At 35.0% G+C, this 20,691-nt stretch overlaps 1 protein-coding gene and 1 pseudogene across 1 annotated transcript; both read right to left on the bottom strand.

The window, feature by feature from the left end:
- Positions 1-993: 993 nt before the first annotated feature.
- LOC120158719 lies at positions 994-4,028 on the bottom strand (annotated as a pseudogene).
- A 3,314-nt stretch (positions 4,029-7,342) lies between these two features.
- On the bottom strand, positions 7,343-16,912 carry LOC120158718 (deoxyribodipyrimidine photo-lyase-like). The gene is given in 10 exon segments (XM_039169504.1): positions 7,343-7,854; positions 7,947-8,018; positions 8,103-8,184; positions 8,577-8,635; positions 15,100-15,136; positions 15,224-15,369; positions 15,372-15,383; positions 15,490-15,730; positions 15,809-16,149; positions 16,431-16,912. Coding segments are annotated over 10 exon segments (1,488 nt in total). The 5' UTR covers positions 16,752-16,912; the 3' UTR covers positions 7,343-7,677.
- Positions 16,913-20,691: the final 3,779 nt, after the last annotated feature.

Raw genomic sequence — 20,691 nt, 5'->3', positions numbered from 1 at the left:
TAACTTTAATATCAAATATATTTAAATTATTAGGTTATTACAATTATTATATTTTAATTAACTAAAATACTAATTTTTAATTAATTCAAGTTTTCAATAATTTATTAAAAATTTCAAAAAATTTTAATAAAAAATAACTAATCTTTTATCACAACTTTGATCGATTCAAGTTCCAGAGTAGATCTACTTCTCTTTGAAATCTTGTATTTATAAATATTAGTAATTTGAGTTATATAGATAAGCTGAGAATTATTATTCACGTACAAATTTTGTAATATTAAATTGAAAAATTGTGACTAAAAGAAGTAAGGTGAAATAATATGGCTTGTTATGAGTAGGTTATAGGGGCTTTAATAGTAGGGAGGTTTAATATTGTTCAAATTAATCCATAAGCGTTGATCGTATTTATTGATTGATATAATCATTATATTTTATAAATTAATTAATCAAATTATTAAGAATAAGTATCTTTTATTAATCTAAGACGATTTTAAATAATAATATATTTTCTAGTGACTCTCAACCAATCGATAACGATCACTCAAATATGTTAGAGTCGTTAGTTTTCAAACACATAATTTCTAGAAATAACGATCATCACTTAAACTACTGTGATAACTTCATTCATGTTAAAATTAAATAATTTTAATCAATTAATTATTAATAAATTATATTTATATTTTATATTTTTTTAAATCGATATTTTATACTCGTAAAAGATTTCTCTTTTAATAGTGTATTGAACTATTATTAATATCATGTGTTTAACTTTATTATATTATTAATGATGATATAAATTTTGCTATAATTTTAAAATTTTCATATTAAATTATCTTTAAAAAAAAGAAAAGATTACATATTAATATAAAACTCAAATCAAATAACGATAGACTATTAACAATTAATAGTGTCTTAAGAGTCGGATTAAAATTAATAAAATTTAATAACCATTATAACAATTAACATGTCATTTCGGTTAAACAATACAATTAATTAACCGACTGTAAACACTCATATTTAATACATCCATAATACTTTCAGCATCCATGCAAATATGGATAAAACAATCCATGCCCACACAACCTAATCGCTATTTTCATTTCCTAACCAAATGAAGCTTAAACCTGCAAACAACAAAGCCTAGTATGGCGTCCAGTCATTGTAATTTCAAATACAAAGGTTAGCAGTAATAATTAGTTACCCCTCAACAGTCTTTGGATTCTATATAGGGGTCCAATAGAGATCAAAATCAACATCTCTACCGCTTTTCTAACCTTCAACCTCTAATTTCACATTTCGATCCAACAGACAGACAGACTGCGAGAAGTTTTACTCACCGCGCAGCTGTTTTGTCTTTCTTCCCACCGGGCTTTCTGCTTTTCTCTTCTTGATTTCACCCACTAGCCTCTTGATGTAAGCAATGTATCCATCGACATCAAATTTTCGTTTGCATCCAGCATAGTTCATATATCGAATTTTCCCAAAAACAGGTCGTTCTCGCCATCCCTGATTGAATGCCGATGAAGCAAATGTAGATGGCATGAATAAGCTACAACAGGCCTTTTGCACAAACCGACGATACTACGACAAATACAAACCTGGTCATGCACTCCACAAATCGACCACATGCAACCAACGTACCCATTTGGATCCCTACCATCTATTGAATACTGCAATGAAGAATTTCGTGCCAAAGAATGAAAGTGACACTTGCATTGATATCAATGAAGAAAATGCATCTTTACTTAATTTACCTTGTCATTTAGATATATGCATATTTCAATTGCCTCTTTAGGTCCCGTCGTCCACTCAAGAATCTTTTTTGCCCAGTACATGCTGCACATGGTTTTGAAGCTTTCAGAAACAAGATTACTACGAACAATATATAGGGCAAGAATCAGTTACAATCCTGATAGCTTACTTAAGTTATGCTCGGAAACCAAGGGAAAAACGACCGGCTAATTCGCATGGTTGTTTAACCTTTGTAAACAACAACGGATGCATTCAAGATCTTTAATTTACAGGGATGCTACGTGATTACCCCGATAATCTGCTTTTGTCAAATTTTACACTGGAAATTGGTGATTTAATTGAGCCTTCCCAATTTATTACATTAATAGATTCAAGGCTTTCATCCATGTCAAACATGGAATAAACATGCAAACAACATTCTCAACCTGAAATGAAAAAGAGAGTGCAATTTATCAAGAAGTCACTTGCCGCATAAAGCCATGCATCTTCCCGTAGTGAACCATCTCGAGCTGTGAAGCGTTCCAAAGCTGGAAGTTGGAATAAAAATAGAAAATAAACGCAGTGATGAGAACAAAAAAGAATCTCGAGCTGAAACATACTAATGCGTGATATCACAAAACCAAAAAAAAAACGCTCACAAATGAAATTCAGAAGTTGCCAACAATTTACTTACAGGATCAGCTGTTTGTGCCTTCTCCAAACGCTCCCTCCTACAAATTCAAGAGTTATTTGCACTCCACTTGGAACAATAGGAGAATATTCCACAACAGAGTTCAAGACAACAGAAAACCACTCACGTGTAAATATGTTCTCGCTTATCAGCGGCATGGTCCATCAAGGTCTTTCTTGCCCATTCCCATGCCCCCTGTATAGTATCGTAATTGGGCTGATAATAGCAAAAGTTATCAGCAAGTTCTCTCCGCACAATCAACTCCTCTAAAAAGGTATCAACTGCCTTCAGAGTAGCAAGTAAAGATGAAACGGCGAACCATACATTAGATACAAGAAACTACCAAGTTAAAACAAGCAGTAGAATGGTTAGAGAATTAACTGCTACAAACCTGAGCATAAAGTTTCCGCAAACCTCGTGCCTCTAAGGCACATCTCTGTGCAGAAATCTGCCCAAAATGTAGATACGGAGACAAACAAGAAAGAGCTCTGGGTTTCAAAGGATTATTCCTGTCTGTAGAATAATTCCTCAACCTTTTTGCATATTCATTTGCATCCCTTTCTTATTCGGTGGTTGTAGAGTTGGAAAGTCGATTAAATACTCAGGAATCAGTTTTATTTATCTTGCCCTAATCGTCTTAGCACTATACTCTAACTTAACCGATGCAACCCAAATAGGAACTATATTATGAGCATCAACCTCATGTATGGTCACAGAATCACTCACTCTCTTACCAATCTCTTCTTTGCATTTTCGAATTGGCCTTAACGGTGAGAAATCAGTAACTAAAAGTGAAGCTTTACATTCTCCAAGAAACTTTGGTATTGTTTCTTCTACTCCCTAAAAACTCAGCACACATAAGCAAAATGTTGGTACCATGCTGAGGAAAACATAGAATTCACAACCTTTTAGCAAGAACATTGCAGATAAGTCGTTCGTTTAGACAGAATTTTCATATTCATTGAATAAAGAATCCTACACAACTAAGGTAGCATCAACTGACTACAATAAGCAGCAATTTTTACATGAACATTCGGAGGAAATCGGTGAACATTTTTAATTTTTTGTAATTGACGTAAACTCTAAAACTCTTACTTGAAACAAATAACAAAAACCTCTACTTGAAACAAGAAGAAAGGAATCTGAGCTCTTCAAGACATTTTTGTAATTGACGTAAACCCTTCAGCATGAACCTAGTTGTCTTGCTTTAGCCCCCATGAATTGTTCAAAGAGATTGAAAGCTATAGCCACGGGCACATTGGCCTTGTTGGCTTGATCAACTGCGTGGATCAAAGCCCAGTTGTCTTTCAACCGTTGATCCCTAAACATCCAGTACACCACGGGACCATTTCTTAGTGAATGAGACCCTTCCTTCAAGACCCGGATCCGACCCGGTTGTACAGAGGTTGGTTTGGATGACGGTGAAGTTAGAGAAGTCATGGAGAGGGTAAAGAGGAAGCGAAGCGAAGGACGTCGGCTACCGTGCGCCAGTTGGGGGTGTTGTTTACAGGGCGGTGGATTGATTGAGGAAGAGAAATTGGAGGGAAGATGGCAGAAACAGTTTGAAGTTGTGGTTTTAAATCAATATACGTGGATAAGTTAGAGATTCAACACGTGGCACCTGCACAGCATATTGTTTTTGGGGTGTGGGATTAATTTAAGGGTAAACTATAGCTATGATCAATTAACCATTATTCCATTTTATTTTGATGATATTTTTTAATATTTTTAATTAGATAATTTAACTATTTAATTATATCAATCGAGTTATTAACCTGTAAAAGCAACCCGAACCTAAAGTACTACGATCCCATCAGTGACAGTTATAGTAACCAAAGATAAACTTTGTTTTATATTACTTTGAGTTGCGGTTGTAGTTGCCACGGTTATCAGAGATTGAGAAACATGAGAAATGGGTTTGCAAGAGAGTTAAAGTTGGGAGAAGTTCCCCACTATAGATGCTCTGAAGTTGTTCTCGAAGGATTGGAAGATGAGAAAACAACATCACACAAAGAACATCGGAGCTTCACAATTTTTCCGGTATCAGTGTTATGAACGAGCATGGGTTCGAGATGAGCCCAATACCAGGCTCATTTACCTTTGATAGCCTGGGTTCGAACCATGACTAACCATTCGAACCTTTTATGCACGACCTTGACTACTAACTGGTCGACCGAGGTTGTCCATCGGAGTGATTGTTGTATTTTTCAGAAAATCGTGTTAATCGAGAATAATATAAAGAAATAATAATGATAATAATACTCATATATCATTATAAAAAGAATGACAAGGAACAAAGTTACTCTATTTCAAGATTGTTATGTAAAATAATAATTTAAGACGAAATCGAACGTGAAAAATAAAATAAAAAAATTAAACTTTTTAAAAAAAACAAAATAAAATATATGAAAAGAAAAATACTATTTTGTTTTTATTTTGATCGAAACAGTTGAGGCATGTAAGACATATTTTCAGTAATTCATTTGGTGTTTGAGATCGTTGGTTGTCTATCTCTCATAATACAATATCTAGATGATCAACTACAGTTGCACAGCTGTGGAGATAGTGAATTATTATTTCCTTCGTCTATCAACGGAAAACTAATGGAGAAAAACTTTTCTAATTTCTCGAACATGGGTTTAACTTAGCAGGTTAGCATGATATATATAAGGGATTTCCAAGAGAGACTTACTCTAATCAGATATCTTTTAATATTCAATTTTAAACATATAATAATATATTTTAATTTGAAAATTTCAAAAGATATAGACAAATTTTACTATTCAAACTTAAATAGATATTATTTTAATTTGAAATATTCAAAATTATATAATTATCTTTAATATTTAAAGTTAAATAACTTATAAATATATGTTTAATTTAACTTATTCAAAGAGTAATTATCATACTAATATTCAAATTAAAAATATCTTTTAATTTATATTATTCAAAAGGAATATGAATTTAATAAAAATATTAAATCCATCAATAAAATTCACTCTTTTTCCAACAATCCTCATATGAATGAAATTGATGATTTTATCAAAAATATTTTGACTTGATGTGGTGATAGACTCTATGATAGATAATTGTATAGGATAGGCAGGTGTCCTAATTTGAACATTTCTTGTGATAGTATATTTATTCTACTGGCTAAACAGTAAACACGATGTCTTTTATTCTATCGTTTGTGTAAACGGTGATATACTTCACACAACTACCCTCTGACGAGAATTTAGTTCTCATGAGTATGCCATTAAAGCCATGAACATTGCATGGTTCTGCAAGAGTTTGAAATGAACTATGCCCAATAATCTCCTTGAAGCGACCCAATTTCACTCTCATATAGGTGACTTATGTTGCTTGGCTCATCGAAGCACACAATGATTATTAAAAACTTTACTTAGCCTATACCACTTTGATCACTATTTACATCATAGGAACGAGAATGAGATAAAAACTTCCCACTATGATCGTACACAATTTATGCAATTAGGTTGGTTCTTTGAACCTAGATATTGGGATCTCTAATCAACAAGGTAGGGTTTTCCTTCACAATTTATGCAATTAGTATTTCATTTTAATACCTAATTTTTTCCTTTCAAAATCATTAACTACAATGTTGATGTGATGTGACATGACATACTAATTTTTTTTTTTAATTTTACATCACCTTTCTATTTTTTCGTCAATATTTTTTATTCTTATAGTTGTCTTCATGATATACAAACTCGAATTTAGATATCTCATGTGTCACTGGAATAAACTGACGTGCCCCAAATAGTTGAAGCTCTAAAAGTGGAGAATAACCAACACCTCCCCATAGCCCAAGTAATGTTACTATTCATGAGTATTCGCACCGGTAAATAATGTCACTATGAGTCAACCAAGGGACTCTATGTGATTTTTAGAAAATTATTTACATATAACTTTAATATCAAATATATTTAAATTATTAGGTTATTTACAATTATTATATTTTAATTAACTAAAATACTAATTTTTAATTAATTCAAGTTTTCAATAATTTATTAAAAATTTCAAAAAATTTTAATAAAAAATAACTAATCTTTTATCACAACTTTGATCGATTCAAGTTCCAGAGTAGATCTACTTCTCTTTGAAATCTTGTATTTATAAATATTAGTAATTTGAGTTATATAGATAAGCTGAGAATTATTATTCACGTACAAATTTTGTAATATTAAATTGAAAAATTGTGACTAAAAGAAGTAAGGTGAAATAATATGGCTTGTTATGAGTAGGTTATAGGGGCTTTAATAGTAGGGAGGTTTAATATTGTTCAAATTAATCCATAAGCGTTGATCGTATTTATTGATTGATATAATCATTATATTTTATAAATTAATTAATCAATTTATTAAGAATAAGTATCTTTTATTAATCTAAGACGATTTTAAATAATAATATATTTTCTAGTGACTCTCAACCAATCGATAACGATCACTCAAATATGTTAGAGTCGTTAGTTTTCAAACACATAATTTCTAGGAATAACGATCATCACTTAAACTACTGTGATAACTTCATTCATGTTAAAATTAAATAATTTTAATCAATTAATTATTAATAAATTATATTTATATTTTATATTTTTTTAAATCGATATTTTATACTCGTAAAAAGATTTCTCTTTTAATAGTGTATTGAACTATTATTAATATCATGTGTCTAACTTTATTATATTATTAATGATGTTATAAATTTTGCTATAATTTTAAATTTTTCATATTAAATTATCTTTAAAAAAAGAAAAGATTACATATTAATATGAAACTCAAATCAAATAACGATAGACTATTAACAATTAATAGTGTCTTAAGAGTCGGATTAAAATTAATAAAATTTAATAACCATTATAACAATTAACATGTCATTTCGGTTAAACAATACAATTAATTAACCGACTGTAAACACTCATATTTAATACATCCATAATACTTTCAGCATCCATGCAAATATGGATAAAACAATCCATGCCCACACAACCTAATCGCTATTTTCATTTCCTAACCAAATGAAGCTTAAACCTGCAAACAACAAAGCCTAGCATGGCGTCCAGTCATTGTAATTTCAAATACAAAGGTTAGCAGTAATAATTAGTTACCCCTCAACAGTCTTTGGATTCTATATAGGGTCCAATAGAGATCAAAATCAACATCTCTACTGCTTTTCTAACCTTCAACCTCTAATTTCACATTTCGATCCAACAGACAGACAGACTGCGAGAAGTTTTACTCACCGCGCAGCTGTTTTGTCTTTCTTCCCACCGGGCTTTCTGCTTTTCTCTTCTTGATTTCACCCACTAGCCTCTTGATGTAAGCAATGTATCCATCGACATCAAATTTTCGTTTGCATCCAGCATAGTTCATATATCGAATTTTCCCAAAAACAGGTCGTTCTCGCCATCCCTGATTGAATGCCGATGAAGCAAATGTAGATGGCATGAATAAGCTACAACAGGCCTTTTGCACAAACCGACGATACTACGACAAATACAAACCTGGTCATGCACTCCACAAATCGACCACATGCAACCAACGTACCCATTTGGATCCCTACCATCTATTGAATACTGCAATGAAGAATTTCGTGCCAAAGAATGAAAGTGACACTTGCATTGATATCAATGAAGAAAATGCATCTTTACTTAATTTACCTTGTCATTTAGATATATGCATATTTCAATTGCCTCTTTAGGTCCCGTCGTCCACTCAAGAATCTTTTTTGCCCAGTACATGCTGCACATGGTTTTGAAGCTTTCAGAAACAAGATTACTACGAACAATATATATAGGGCAAGAATCAGTTACAAATCCATGATAGCTTACTTAAGTTATGCTCGGAAACCAAGGGAAAAACGACCGGCTAATTCGCATGGTTGTTTAACCTTTGTAAACAACAACGGATGCATTCAAGATCTTTAATTTACAGGGATGCTACGTGATTACCCCGATAATCTGCTTTTGTCAAATTTTACACTGGAAATTGGTTGATTTAATTGAGCCTTCCCAATTTATTACATTAATAGATTCAAGGCTAATTTCATCCATGTCAAACATGGAATAAACATGCAAACAACATTCTCAACCTGAAATGAAAAAGAGAGAGCAATTTATCAAGAAGTCACTTGCCGCATAAAGCCATGCATCTTCCCGTAGTGAACCATCTCGAGCTGTGAAGCGTTCCAAAGCTGGAAGTTGGAATAAAAATAGAAAATAAACGCAGTGATGAGAACAAAAAAGAATCTCGAGCTGAAACATACTAATGCGTGATATCACAAAACCAAAAAAAAAACGCTCTCATACTGTCAAGTGTATTCCAATCCACTAAACAACTTGGATATACGGACGAAACCGATATCTGGAATAGTTAACTTCGAACATGGACGATACTGTAGGAGGATCGTGGGTTGCATTAGTTGACAATCTTAGTAGGAGAGTGCATAGGAGGGTATTGTGGGATCGGTTTAGCCGTTTTGGTAAGGTGATTAAAGTTTTTATTCTGTTTGTTAATAGCAGATCCAACTACAAGAACAAGACGTTTGCCTTTGTGCATTTTGCGAGTAAGGAGGATTTGATTACTGCTAAGGAGAAGATGAACAACGTCCTTGTTGATGGGAGGAGATTCGTGTCATATGCAAATATCAGAGGAGTAGTGGTCCGAGGAACTTGAATCGCAATAGAGTAGTAGAGGCTGGAGGTGTAGGTGTCGAGGTTTCGAAAAGGCAAAATGCATCTAGCCAAGTGGTTGGGGCTAGGAAGAAGGAGATGATGAACAGGTTCCAGGATGGCAGAACATATAAGGATACGGTAGTAGGTTTGAAAAAAGATGAGGGTCACAATCCAGAAACCTTGGGGACAGAGAGGAGAAGAAGGACATGGATTTCTTCATTCCTTTGGAGGAAAGATCATGGCTGAGGACTTCATTAACAGGTATCGTTAATGTGATATTTGAGGTTGAGTTTGTGCAAAGGGCATTGAGAACAGAGGGAATCAATGTTAAGGTAGTTAGATGGGGTTATGCGAAAAATGCATGTTTGGTAGTTTTCCGGTCTGTGGAGGAGAAAGAAGCAGCTATAGAAGATAAGTGGGAAGCTTTGTCCTTTTGGTTTGAAAGGTTAGAGCCTGTGATCAAAGAGAAGGGTGTTCCATTACCTTACTGTTCAGTATCCATGATGGGCGTTCCATTAAACTGCTGGTCAGTTTCATTTTTTACTAGTTTGGCATCGAGATGGCAAATTAGTGAAGATTCAAGAACAGACAGCTCAAAGTTGATTGCAGGGTGGCTCAGATGTTATTAAGAGTTGAAAGTCCGTTTGACATCCCTCCATATGTCATCTTTAATACTCTTGGAAGTCCTTTACTATCAAGATTAAGGTAGACAGCAGTGATGATTTCTTCCCTGAGCTTGAGGAAGGGGAAGATGATGAAAGGGTTGATGAAGATGGTTCTCAAGGAGGAACAGTGGTTCCTTGGGAGAGGGATTCGTCAGAGGGGAGCAAAGGGGAGGATCGAGATGGTCTGCAAGGGCAGTTGAATTCTCAGCATATGTCAGACTCTAGAAGCAGGGTTGAAGAGTGGGTTCGAGGTTTTTCACAGGGAGGTGGCCCAATGAACGAGGGAAATTTGAAAAATAGCGCTGAAGCCGAGGACAGTTCAAATGTTGACCTTTGTAAAGAGGGGACAGTACTAGGTGAAGGTTGCAGCAAGCAGACTGTGTCAGGTACTTTTTCTGATGGGAGGAAAAAGGTGGTCAGCTTACAAGGAGACACCTCGGGGAAAGATAAAGTGGTCCAAGAGGATGGGCTTATTTCCAACATGGGTAGGAGGGAAGTATTTGGGCCTGAGCATTTTAGTCCATCAGCAAATAAGAATGGGAATAAGAATGAGGCTTCAATTTCAGATACACAGGTTGGATATGGTATGCAGAATGGGGTTGTGTCTCTATCACAGAGAAGACCTTTTGGGGGGAGTGTATCGGGTAATAATGTCGCGAGAGGATATCATAATAAAGTTTATGCTAGGAGGAGGGTTGCCAAAAGTTGTGATGGTATGGATGATGTTATTGGAGCAGGAGAAAAGAATCAGAGGAAGACAGAAGCAATGGAGTGTTGGAAAGTATCCAATTTATTGGGGGTAAAGTTTAAAGGAGGAGAAAAGGAATTCCTGACCAAAGTTGTTCCTTTGGTGAAGGATAGAGATGTTTGAGGGGTGGTAGTTGGTTCAGGGGTTATGGTCATAAAATGCATTTGATGGTAGAATGGTCCATTATGTGTTGGAATGTTAGGGGTCTGGGTAGGAAGGTTAAAGCACGTGCTATTAGGAGATTTGTAGAGGAGAAAAAACCAACTATCTTATTTTTGCAAGAATCCAAATTGGAAATTGTTAGCACTATGTTAGGTAGGAAAATGGGAGGTAAAATCCTTAATGGTTTGGCAGTTGTGCCTGCTGTAGGTTCGGCTGGTGGTCTAATAACAATGTGGAATCAGAAGGTATTTGTGGTGAAGGAAAAGGTCATCCGAACTAGATTTGTGGCGTTAAAGGGTTGGTTGGATGGTATGCCAAACTATTGTTGTTCATAAATGTCTATGGTCCAAGTGTGGAGGCTGATAAAGAGCCATTTTTCAGGGATTTATTTTCCTTTCTGGAACAGGTGGACTGTCCAGTGTGTTTAGGTGGGGATTTCAATGCCTTTTTGACGCAGGAAGAAAAGGGGTGGTGTGAATTTGATGTCGATGAATATTTTTCGAGATTTTGTCTCTAAGGCAAATCTAATTGATTTACCTTTATTGGGAGGTCAGTTCACGTGGTGTAATAATAGGGAAGTTCCCACTTTTGAGAGATTGGATCGGTTTTTAGTTGATCATAGTTTTTTTCTCGCAATTCCCAAAGATCAACCAAAATCTGCAGCCTAGGTCCATTTCTGATCATAATATTATTCTACTGGAGAATAGGGAGTGCAATTGGGGGCCGAAACCGTTTAGACTGTTTAATTATATGTTGGAGGAAGGGTTTAGTGAACTGTTGACAAAAGAACTGTTCAATCTGGGTACACAAAACTCGATACCCATTTCCAAAATTCTTAACCGGGTGAAGGATGTCGCAAAAAATTGGGCTGGTAAGGGTTTTCTTCAATTACCAGGCCGAATCAGAACCTTGGAGTCTGTGATACAGGATATGGAAATGAAATTGCAACAAGGGTCTTCTTTGTTGTCAATGAATTCTATTGTTGAAGCAAAGAGAGAATTATAGGAGTTACAAAAGAAGGAAGAATCAATTTGGATGCAAAAGTCTAGATTGAAATGGAGATTGGAGGGGGATAAGAACACACGGTTTTTCCATCATAGTGCAGCAATTAGAGGGAGGATAAACTACATAAAAGCTATCAAAGTTGATGGTGAAGTTATTGAAGACCCTAGGTCAGTTAAAGCTTCAGTGGTGGAGTTTTTCAAGAGGTTGTATAATCAAACACCCTGGAGGCAGAGGAATTAAATCTGGATTTTCTCAAGCTGTCCGAAGGTCAGTGTTTAGCTTTGGAGAAGCCTTTTTCTGAAGAGGAAGTTTGGGAAGCTATTGCTCATTCGGATATCAACAAAGCTCCGGGTCCAGATGGTCTGAACTTAGGGTTTTTTAAGAAGTTCTGGGCTAAATTGAAGGATGATATGATGAGGTTTTTTAGGGATTTCTATGTGGGGAAGGTATGGGAGCCGGAGGTGAACTTTTCCTTCATTTCTCTTATTCCAAAGAAGGCAAATCCGGAGGGTTGGAAGAGTTTAGGCCAATTAGCCTAGTGGGAGGTCTTTATAAAGTCATCTCTAAGGTCTTAGCTAGAAGATTGAGTTTGTATCTCAATGATATTATAAGTCAGTCCCAATTTGCTTTTATTCCGGGGAGAAACATCTTGGATTGCTCTTTTATTGCAAATGAGAGTATTGATTTTTGGAGGAAGAGAGGGCTGAAGGGAGTAGTTTTCAAGGTGGATTTTATGAGAGCTTATGATTCGGTAGATTGGAAAATTTTGATTCAAATTATGAGCAAAATGGGGTTTGGTGAAAAGTGGAGGTCGTGGATGTTCCAGTGCATGTCAACTGCTGAGATTTCGGTTTTGTTAAATGGGTCTCCAACGGAGAAATTTCATATTTCCAGAGGTCTGAGACAGGGTTGTTCACTTTCACCTATGCTTTTCAACTTGGCTACTGAGTTGCTGCATTTACTGTTAACTAAAGCAGTGGATATGGGATTGTTTTTGGGGTTTGATTTAGGACTGCAGGACCGAGCATTCAAGCTGTCACACCTTCAATTTGCGGATGATCTTATAATTTTCAGTAAAGGTTCCATTCGTGAGTTGAGGAATATTAGAAGAGTGTTACTGATTTATGAACTTCTGGTGGGGCTGAAGTTAAATCTAGGTAAAAGCAGGATTTTTGGAATCAATGTTGAAGAAGGGGAGCTAACTAATTGGGCTGAAGTTATTGGCTGCTCGGTTGGATATCTTCCATCTGAATATTTAGGTCTGCCTCTGGGGTTCAAGAGGAATTCGGTTGCTATGTGGGATCCTATAGTGGCGAGATTTAATGCTAAATTCAGTGGTTGGATAGCTAATTCTCTGTCGATAGCGGGAAGAGTGGTTTTGGTCAAATCGGTGCTATGCTCTCTTCCGGTCTATTTTCTGTCTATGTTCAGAATCCCAGCTGCTGTGATACTTAAACTCAACTCTATCATGGCTTCATTTCTGTGGGGGGATTCGATTGACAAGAAAAAAATCCATTGGGTCAACTGGAAGTCGGTCTCTAAACCAAGAAATCTAGGGGGTCTAGGGGTCCCTAATCTAGCACTTTTGAACCGAGCTTTACTAGGAAAATGGGTTTGGAAGTTTTCTTCTGATAAGAAATCTTGGTGGAAGAAAGTGATTTGTGCCGCCTACAATTTGGATCCGAAGTCCATTATTTTGGAGAATTCGGTGCCAGCTCGTGCATCGTGGATTTGGAAAGGTGTGGTGAAAAACTTCTTCAACAGTGATGATTTTGGAGAGTGTCTTAAAAGGAATATGCGTTTGAAGGCGGGGAAAGGGGAAGATGTGCAGTTCTGGAATGATGTATGGTTGGGTGATGTTCCCCTGAAATTGTTGTTTCCTAGACTTTATGTTCTATCAATTAATAAATCGGGTAAAGTGAAGGATTTAGGGTAAATAATGCTTCGGGTTGGGTGTGGGACATCCAAATGAGAAGGAATTTGGCTGATTGGGAAGTAGAACATGGATGCAGTTGATTTCTATGTTGAATAATACCTCTCCTTTTCCTACTGAAGATGATTGTTGGATTTGGTTAGGGAATGGTGAAGGAAATTTTACAGCTAAATCTTGTATAAACGTTTTTTATGAACAACGTGGTTCTGAGCAAAATCAAGTGAATTGGGATAAGAATATTTGGTCTGGTTTAGCTCCTCCAAGGGTGTAATTGTTTGTTTGGCAACTAGTGCAACATAGAGTACCGGTTAAAGAGGAGTTAGCAAAGAGAGGTGTTGCAGAGATTGTTGACCAACGTTGTGTTTTGTGTGTAGGGAGGTGGAATCAGTTTCCCATCTGTTTCTGCATTGCAGGGTTGTGTGGGGTCTGTGGTCCTCCTTCTTGAAAATGTGGAATGTGTCATTGGTGACTCCAAAGTGTACCATGGAATTTCTAATTTTGTGGGATGATTTTATGACTAACTCTTTGATTTGGAAATTCATTCCTAGGTCAGTGATGTGGTCAGTATGGAAGTGTAGAAATGAGATTATCTTTCAGAAAGGAAAGCTGGATTTGGTCAGATTATCTTTCATTGTTAGATTTAGAGTGGCTTCCTGGTTTAGTGCTCGTTTCAAGGATGTGGGTATTCCTCTAGATTCTCTAGTAGGTGATTTGAAAATTGCTAATTCGATTGGTAGATCAGGAAAGGATTGCTCTCAACCTGCTTGCTGGGTTCTTCCACCGGAGGGGTTTCTAAAGTTAAATGTTGATGGAGCGATGGTTTCGGGTTGGGAAAAAGGAGGTATTGGTGGTCTATTTCGAGATAGCAGAGATCTATTACTTCAGTGGTTTTCTGAAGCAGTAGGGGGTGGTCCTCCTATCTTGGCAGAGCTGTTGGCTATCAAAAGAGGGATTTGTCTTATGGAGGAGTTGGATTTTGTCGCAAATCAGAGAGTTATCTTGGAATCAGACTCATCTAACGCTCTGAAGTGGATCCAAAATCCGGGTTTAAGCCCTCCTTTGCATCTATCCTTGGTGAAGGATATAGTTTCGCTTTTGATTGGAAAGGATATTATTTTTAGGCATATTTCAAGGGCGGCAAACTGGGAAGCTGATAAACTTGCTAAAGATGGGATAGGGTGATTTTGGTTATTGTTGTGTTGTTTAACAGGAATTGTACCTCCCTGTTTGTTGGATGTTTTGTGTTAAGTTTTATGTTCTTCTGTTGGAAGTGTAGGAGTTTGTTCAATCTTGTAATCTGGTTCTTGTGAATAAAAGTTTTCTTGGCTCTCCTTTCCTCTTTCGTTGTTCCTTCATGTTACTCTCATAACATGGAGGGATTGAAGGAGGATTTTAATGAGGCCTCTTTCTATCCAAAAAAAAAAAAAACGCTCACAAATGAAATTCAGAAGTTGCCAACAATTTACTTACAGGATCAGCTGTTTGTGCCTTCTCCAAACGCTCCCTCCTACAAATTCAAGAGTTATTTGCACTCCACTTGGAACAATAGGAGAATATTCCACAACAGAGTTCAAGACAACAGAAAACCACTCACGTGTAAATATGTTCTCGCTTATCAGCGGCATGGTCCATCAAGGTCTTTCTTGCCCATTCCCATGCCCCCTGTATAGTATCGTAATTGGGCTGATAATAGCAAAAGTTATCAGCAAGTTCTCTCCGCACAATCAACTCCTCTAAAAAGGTATATCAACTGCCTTCAGAGTAGCAAGTAAAGATGAAACGGCGAACCATACATTAGATACAAGAAACTACCAAGTTAAAACAAGCAGTAGAATGGTTAGAGAATTAACTGCTACAAACCTGAGCATAAAGTTTCCGCAAACCTCGTGCCTCTAAGGCACATCTCTGTGCAGAAATCTGCCCAAAATGTAGATACGGAGACAAACAAGAAAGAGCTCTGGGTTTCAAAGGATTATTCCTGTCTGTAGAATAATTCCTCAACCTTTTTGCCAAGAAACCATCTTTGTTTCCCATCAATACTTCCATTGCTGCAGTTTCTCCAGGTTCACACCATTCAATTTCAGGTACACCAGCCCCATTCCTGACCACAGGAAATATCAGAATTATCGACACAAAAGTTATCTGAACTCAACTCCACCAAAATAGATAAATTTCTGACCTCAAAACATCGGCGATGAGACCGTCCCAATCAATCAGCATATTCATTGCATCCCATTTCTTATTCGGTGGTTGTAGAGTTGGAAAGTCGATTAAATACTCAGGAATCAGTTTATTTATCTTGCCCCTAATCGTCTTAGCACTATACTCTAACTTAACCGATGCAACCCAAATAGGAACTATATTATGAGCATCAACCTCATGTATGGTCACAGAATCACTCACTCTCTTACCAATCTCTTCTTTGCATTTTCGAATTGGCCTTAACGGTGAGAAATCAGTAACTAAAAGTGAAGCTTTACATTCTCCAAGAAACTTTGGTATTGTTTCTTCAGCTACTCCCTAAAAACTCAGCACACATAAGCAAAATGTTGGTACCATGCTGAGGAAAACATAGAATTCACAACCTTTTAGCAAGAACATTGCAGATAAGTCGTTCGTTTAGACAGAATTTTCATATTCATTGAATAAAGAATCCTACACAACTAAGGTAGCATCAACTGACTACAATAAGCAGCAATTTTTACATGAACATTCGGAGGAAATCGGTGAACATTTTTAATTTTTTGTAATTGACGTAAACTCTAAAACTCTTACTTGAAACAAATAACAAAAACTCTTACTTGAAACAAGAAGAAAGGAATCTGAGCATCTTCAAGACATTTTTGTAATTGACGTAAACCCTTCAGCATGAAACCTAGTTGTCTTGCTTTAGCCCCCATGAATTGTTCAAAGAGATTGAAAGCTATAGCCACGGGCACATTGGCCTTGTTGGCTTGATCAACTGCGTGGATCAAAGCCCAGTTGTCTTTCAACCGTTGATCCCTAAACATCCAGTACACCACGGGACCATTTCTTAGTGAATGAGACCCTTCCTTCAAGACCCGGATCCGACCCGGTTGTACAGAGGTTGGTTTGGATGACGGTGAAGTTAGAGAAGTCATGGAGAGGGTAAAGAGGAAGCGAAGCGAAGGACGTCGGCTACCGTGCGCCAGTTGGGGGTGTTGTTTACAGGGCGGTGGATTGATTGAGGAAGAGAAATTGGAGGGAAGATGGCAGAAACAGTTTGAAGTTGTGGTTTTAAATCAATATACGTGGATAAGTTAGAGATTCAACACGTGGCACCTGCACAGCATATTGTTTTTGGGGTGTGGGATTAATTTAAGGGTAAACTATAGCTATGATCAATTAACCATTATTCCATTTTATTTTGATGATATTTTTTAATATTTTTAATTAGATAATTTAACTATTTAATTATATCAATCGAGTTATTAACCTGTAAAAGCAACCCGAACCTAAAGTACTACGATTCCATCAGTGACAGTTATAGTAACTAAAGATAAACTTTGTTTTATATTACTTTGAGTTGCGGTTGTAGTTGCCACGGTTATCGGAGATTGAGAAACATGAGAAATGGGTTTACAAGAGAGTTAAAGTTGGGAGAAGTTCCCCACTATAGATGCTCTGAAGTTGTTCTCGAAGGATTGGAAGATGAGAAAAAACATCACACAAAGAACATCGGAGCTTCACAATTTTTTCGGTATCAGTGTTATGAACGAGCATGGGTTCGAGATGAGCCCAATACCAGGCTCATTTACCTTTGATAGCCTGGGTTCGAACCATGACTAACCATTCGAACCTTTTATGCATGACCTTGACTACTAACTGGTCGACCGAGGCTGTCCATCGGAGTGATTGTTGTATTTTTCAGAAAATTGTGTTAATCGAGAATAATATAAAGAAATAATAATGATAATAATACTCATATATCATTATAAAAAGAATGACAAGGAACAAAGTTACTCTATTTCAAGATTGTTATGTAAAATAATAATTTAAGACGAAATCGAACGTGAAAAATAAAATAAAAAAGTTAAACTTTTTAAAAAAAACAAAATAAAATATATGAAAAGAAAAATACTATTTTGTTTTTCTTTTGATCGAAACAGTTGAGGCATGTAAGACATATTTTCAGTAATTCATTTGGTGTTTGAGATCGTTGGTTGTCTATCTCTCATAATACAATATCTAGATGATCAACTACAGTTGCACAGCTGTGGAGATAGTGAATTATTATTGCCTTCGTCTATCAACGGAAAACTAATGGAGGAAAACTTTTCTGATTTCTCGAACATGGGTTTAACTTAGCAGGTTAGCATGATATATATAAGGGATTTCCAAGAGAGACTTACTCTAATCAGATATCTTTTAATATTCAATTTTAAACATATAATAATATATTTTAATTTGAAAATTTCAAAAGATATAGACAAATTTTACTATTCAAACTTAAATAGATATTATTTTAATTTGAAATATTCAAAATTATATAATTATCTTTAATATTTAAAGTTAAATAACTTATAAATATATGTTTAATTTAACTTATTCAAAGAGTAATTATCATACTAATATTCAAATTAAAAATATCTTTTAATTTATATTATTCAAAAGGAATATGAATTTAATAAAAATATTAAATCCATCAATAAAATTCACTCTTTTTCCAACAATCCTCATATGAATGAAATTGATGATTTTATCAAAAATATTTTGACTTGATGTGGTGATAGACTCTATGATAGATAATTGTATAGGATAGGCAGGTGTCCTAATTTGAACATTTCTTGTGATAGTATATTTATTCTACTGGCTAAACAGTAAACACGATGTCTTTTATTCTATCGTTTGTGTAAACAGTGATATACTTCACACAACTACCCTCTGACGAGAATTTAGTTCTCATGAGTATGCCATTAAAGCCATGAACATTGCATGGTTCTGCAAGAGTTTGAAATGAACTATGCCCAATAATCTCCTTGAAGCGACCCAATTTCACTCTCATATAGGTGACTTATGGTTCTTGGCTCATCGAAGCACACAATGATTATTAAAAGCTTTACTTAGCCTATACCACTTTGATCACTGTTTACATCATAGGAACGAGAATGAGATAAAAACTTCCCACTATGATCGTACACAATTTATGCAATTAGGTTGGTTCTTTGAACCTAGATCTTGGGATCTCTAATCAACAAGGTAGGGTTTTCCTTCACATAGAGCCTTTAAATTTCATGGGCTTTAGTCCAATTCCTTTAGATGTTTCTCAACTTGATCTCGATTTAACCCTTTGATTAGCAAATCTATAATGTTATACTTTGATTTTACACAGGTTATGCAATTAGGTTGTTTCTTTGATCCTAGATATTGGGATCTCTAATCAACAAGGTAGGGTTTTCCTTCACATAGAGCCTTTAAATTTCAGGGGCTTTAGTCCAAGTCCTTTAGATGTTTTCTCAACTTGATCTTGATTTAACCCTTTGATTAGCAAATCTACAATGTTATCCTTTGATTTTACCAAATCAACCAGATAAATCTATTTGAAAATAGTTTGTCTATGGTATTATATTGAGAACGCATATGTTTCAACTTACCAATTCTATGCTAGTTACAATATATGCATATTGTGAACACATGTTTCAATCATTCAACAATATCCTTCAAGAAATTCCAAAGTCATTTAGTTTATTCTCCAGAATTATCTAGAGCTACAAACTCAAATTTCATTATGAATCTGATTATAACCATTTTCTTAAAGATTTTCATGACATGACTTTTTCTCCCAATGTAAAATATATTCAGTTGTGTCGTTGATATCTTGAATATCAAATTCCTATTAGTATCAGTCAATCCTTCTAAGATAATAGGATAGTCAAAGAAAATATAATCCATCGTTATGACCTATTTTCATTTCTTTTAGTAATACGACCATTACCTTCTCAAGACACTCACATATTTTCAAGTTTTTGTATGATGCAAGTTTTTGACCTTTTCATAACTCATATGGTGTCTTGTCCTTTTTTCTTTCGTGTGGACTTTATTTGAAAGGTAATTAGTTGAAAGAACAACTTCTCTCTCCCCCACATGTTCTGTGACAACTCAGAAATTCTTAGCATTATGTTCATTATCTCCTTTAAAGTTCAATTCTTCTGTTTTGCTACTCCATTTATTTTGGGAGAGTATAGTGATGTCACTTCATGAATAATATCATGTTGGGCAAAATAGTTTAACATATTCACCACCACTATCACTCCTTACCATCTTAATCTATTTATTAAATTTGTTTTCAACTTTATGTTTATGGAAAACAAATTTCTCTATAATTTCGCTTTGCTTTTTTAGAAAATACACATAGCAATACTTTTTCTTTCATCAATAGAGGTAATAAAATATTTATTCTCTCTCGTCTGTGTCATTGTTACGGATTTTAAGAACTTGGTCACTAACAATTCATTATAATCAACATCTCCTGTTTCGTATTTATGGTCCAATGTTATCCATAATTCTTTTATTATATCTTATGGATATTATACACCTTATATAGTGTATCTGATAATACATTCAGGATGTTTTTCCAATATATGAAATCATAATACTTTCAAACTTTAAAAATAATGAGCGCGGTAACAATGTTTACCTCATTCTCTCTAATAATCGAAGGTTCATCCGATATTTGACCAAATTTAATATGGTCAAATAGAACAACATATTATGTTTTTACATCTTAAAATTCCTATCCATAGAATTTTTCAAGTTTCTCATTGTGGCTCATGACAACTGATAGTCATGATTTTGTTTAACACGCGAAATTAAAATTAATAATAATTCTAACAATAAACCAAAAATAAATTCTAGTTTATTTTATCAACAAAATTTAGTTAGAAACTAAATTTTGAAACAAATCAGTAACAAAGTTGTCACTTTCAAATGATTTCTATTATAAATAGTAATCAAATAATTCTATTAAGTGACAAATTTAAAATATCCATTGATTTCAAATATGAAACCAAAAATTCTAATAAACAAAAATTAATTCTTATT

Source organism: Hibiscus syriacus, unplaced genomic scaffold, assembly GCF_006381635.1.
Source record: "Hibiscus syriacus cultivar Baekdansim isolate YM2019G1 unplaced genomic scaffold, ASM638163v2 tig00111330_pilon, whole genome shotgun sequence".
NCBI classification, from domain to species: domain Eukaryota; kingdom Viridiplantae; phylum Streptophyta; class Magnoliopsida; order Malvales; family Malvaceae; genus Hibiscus; species Hibiscus syriacus.
The sequence above is the reverse complement of the archived record's forward strand: the minus strand, read 5'-3'. Positions and strand labels throughout refer to the sequence as shown.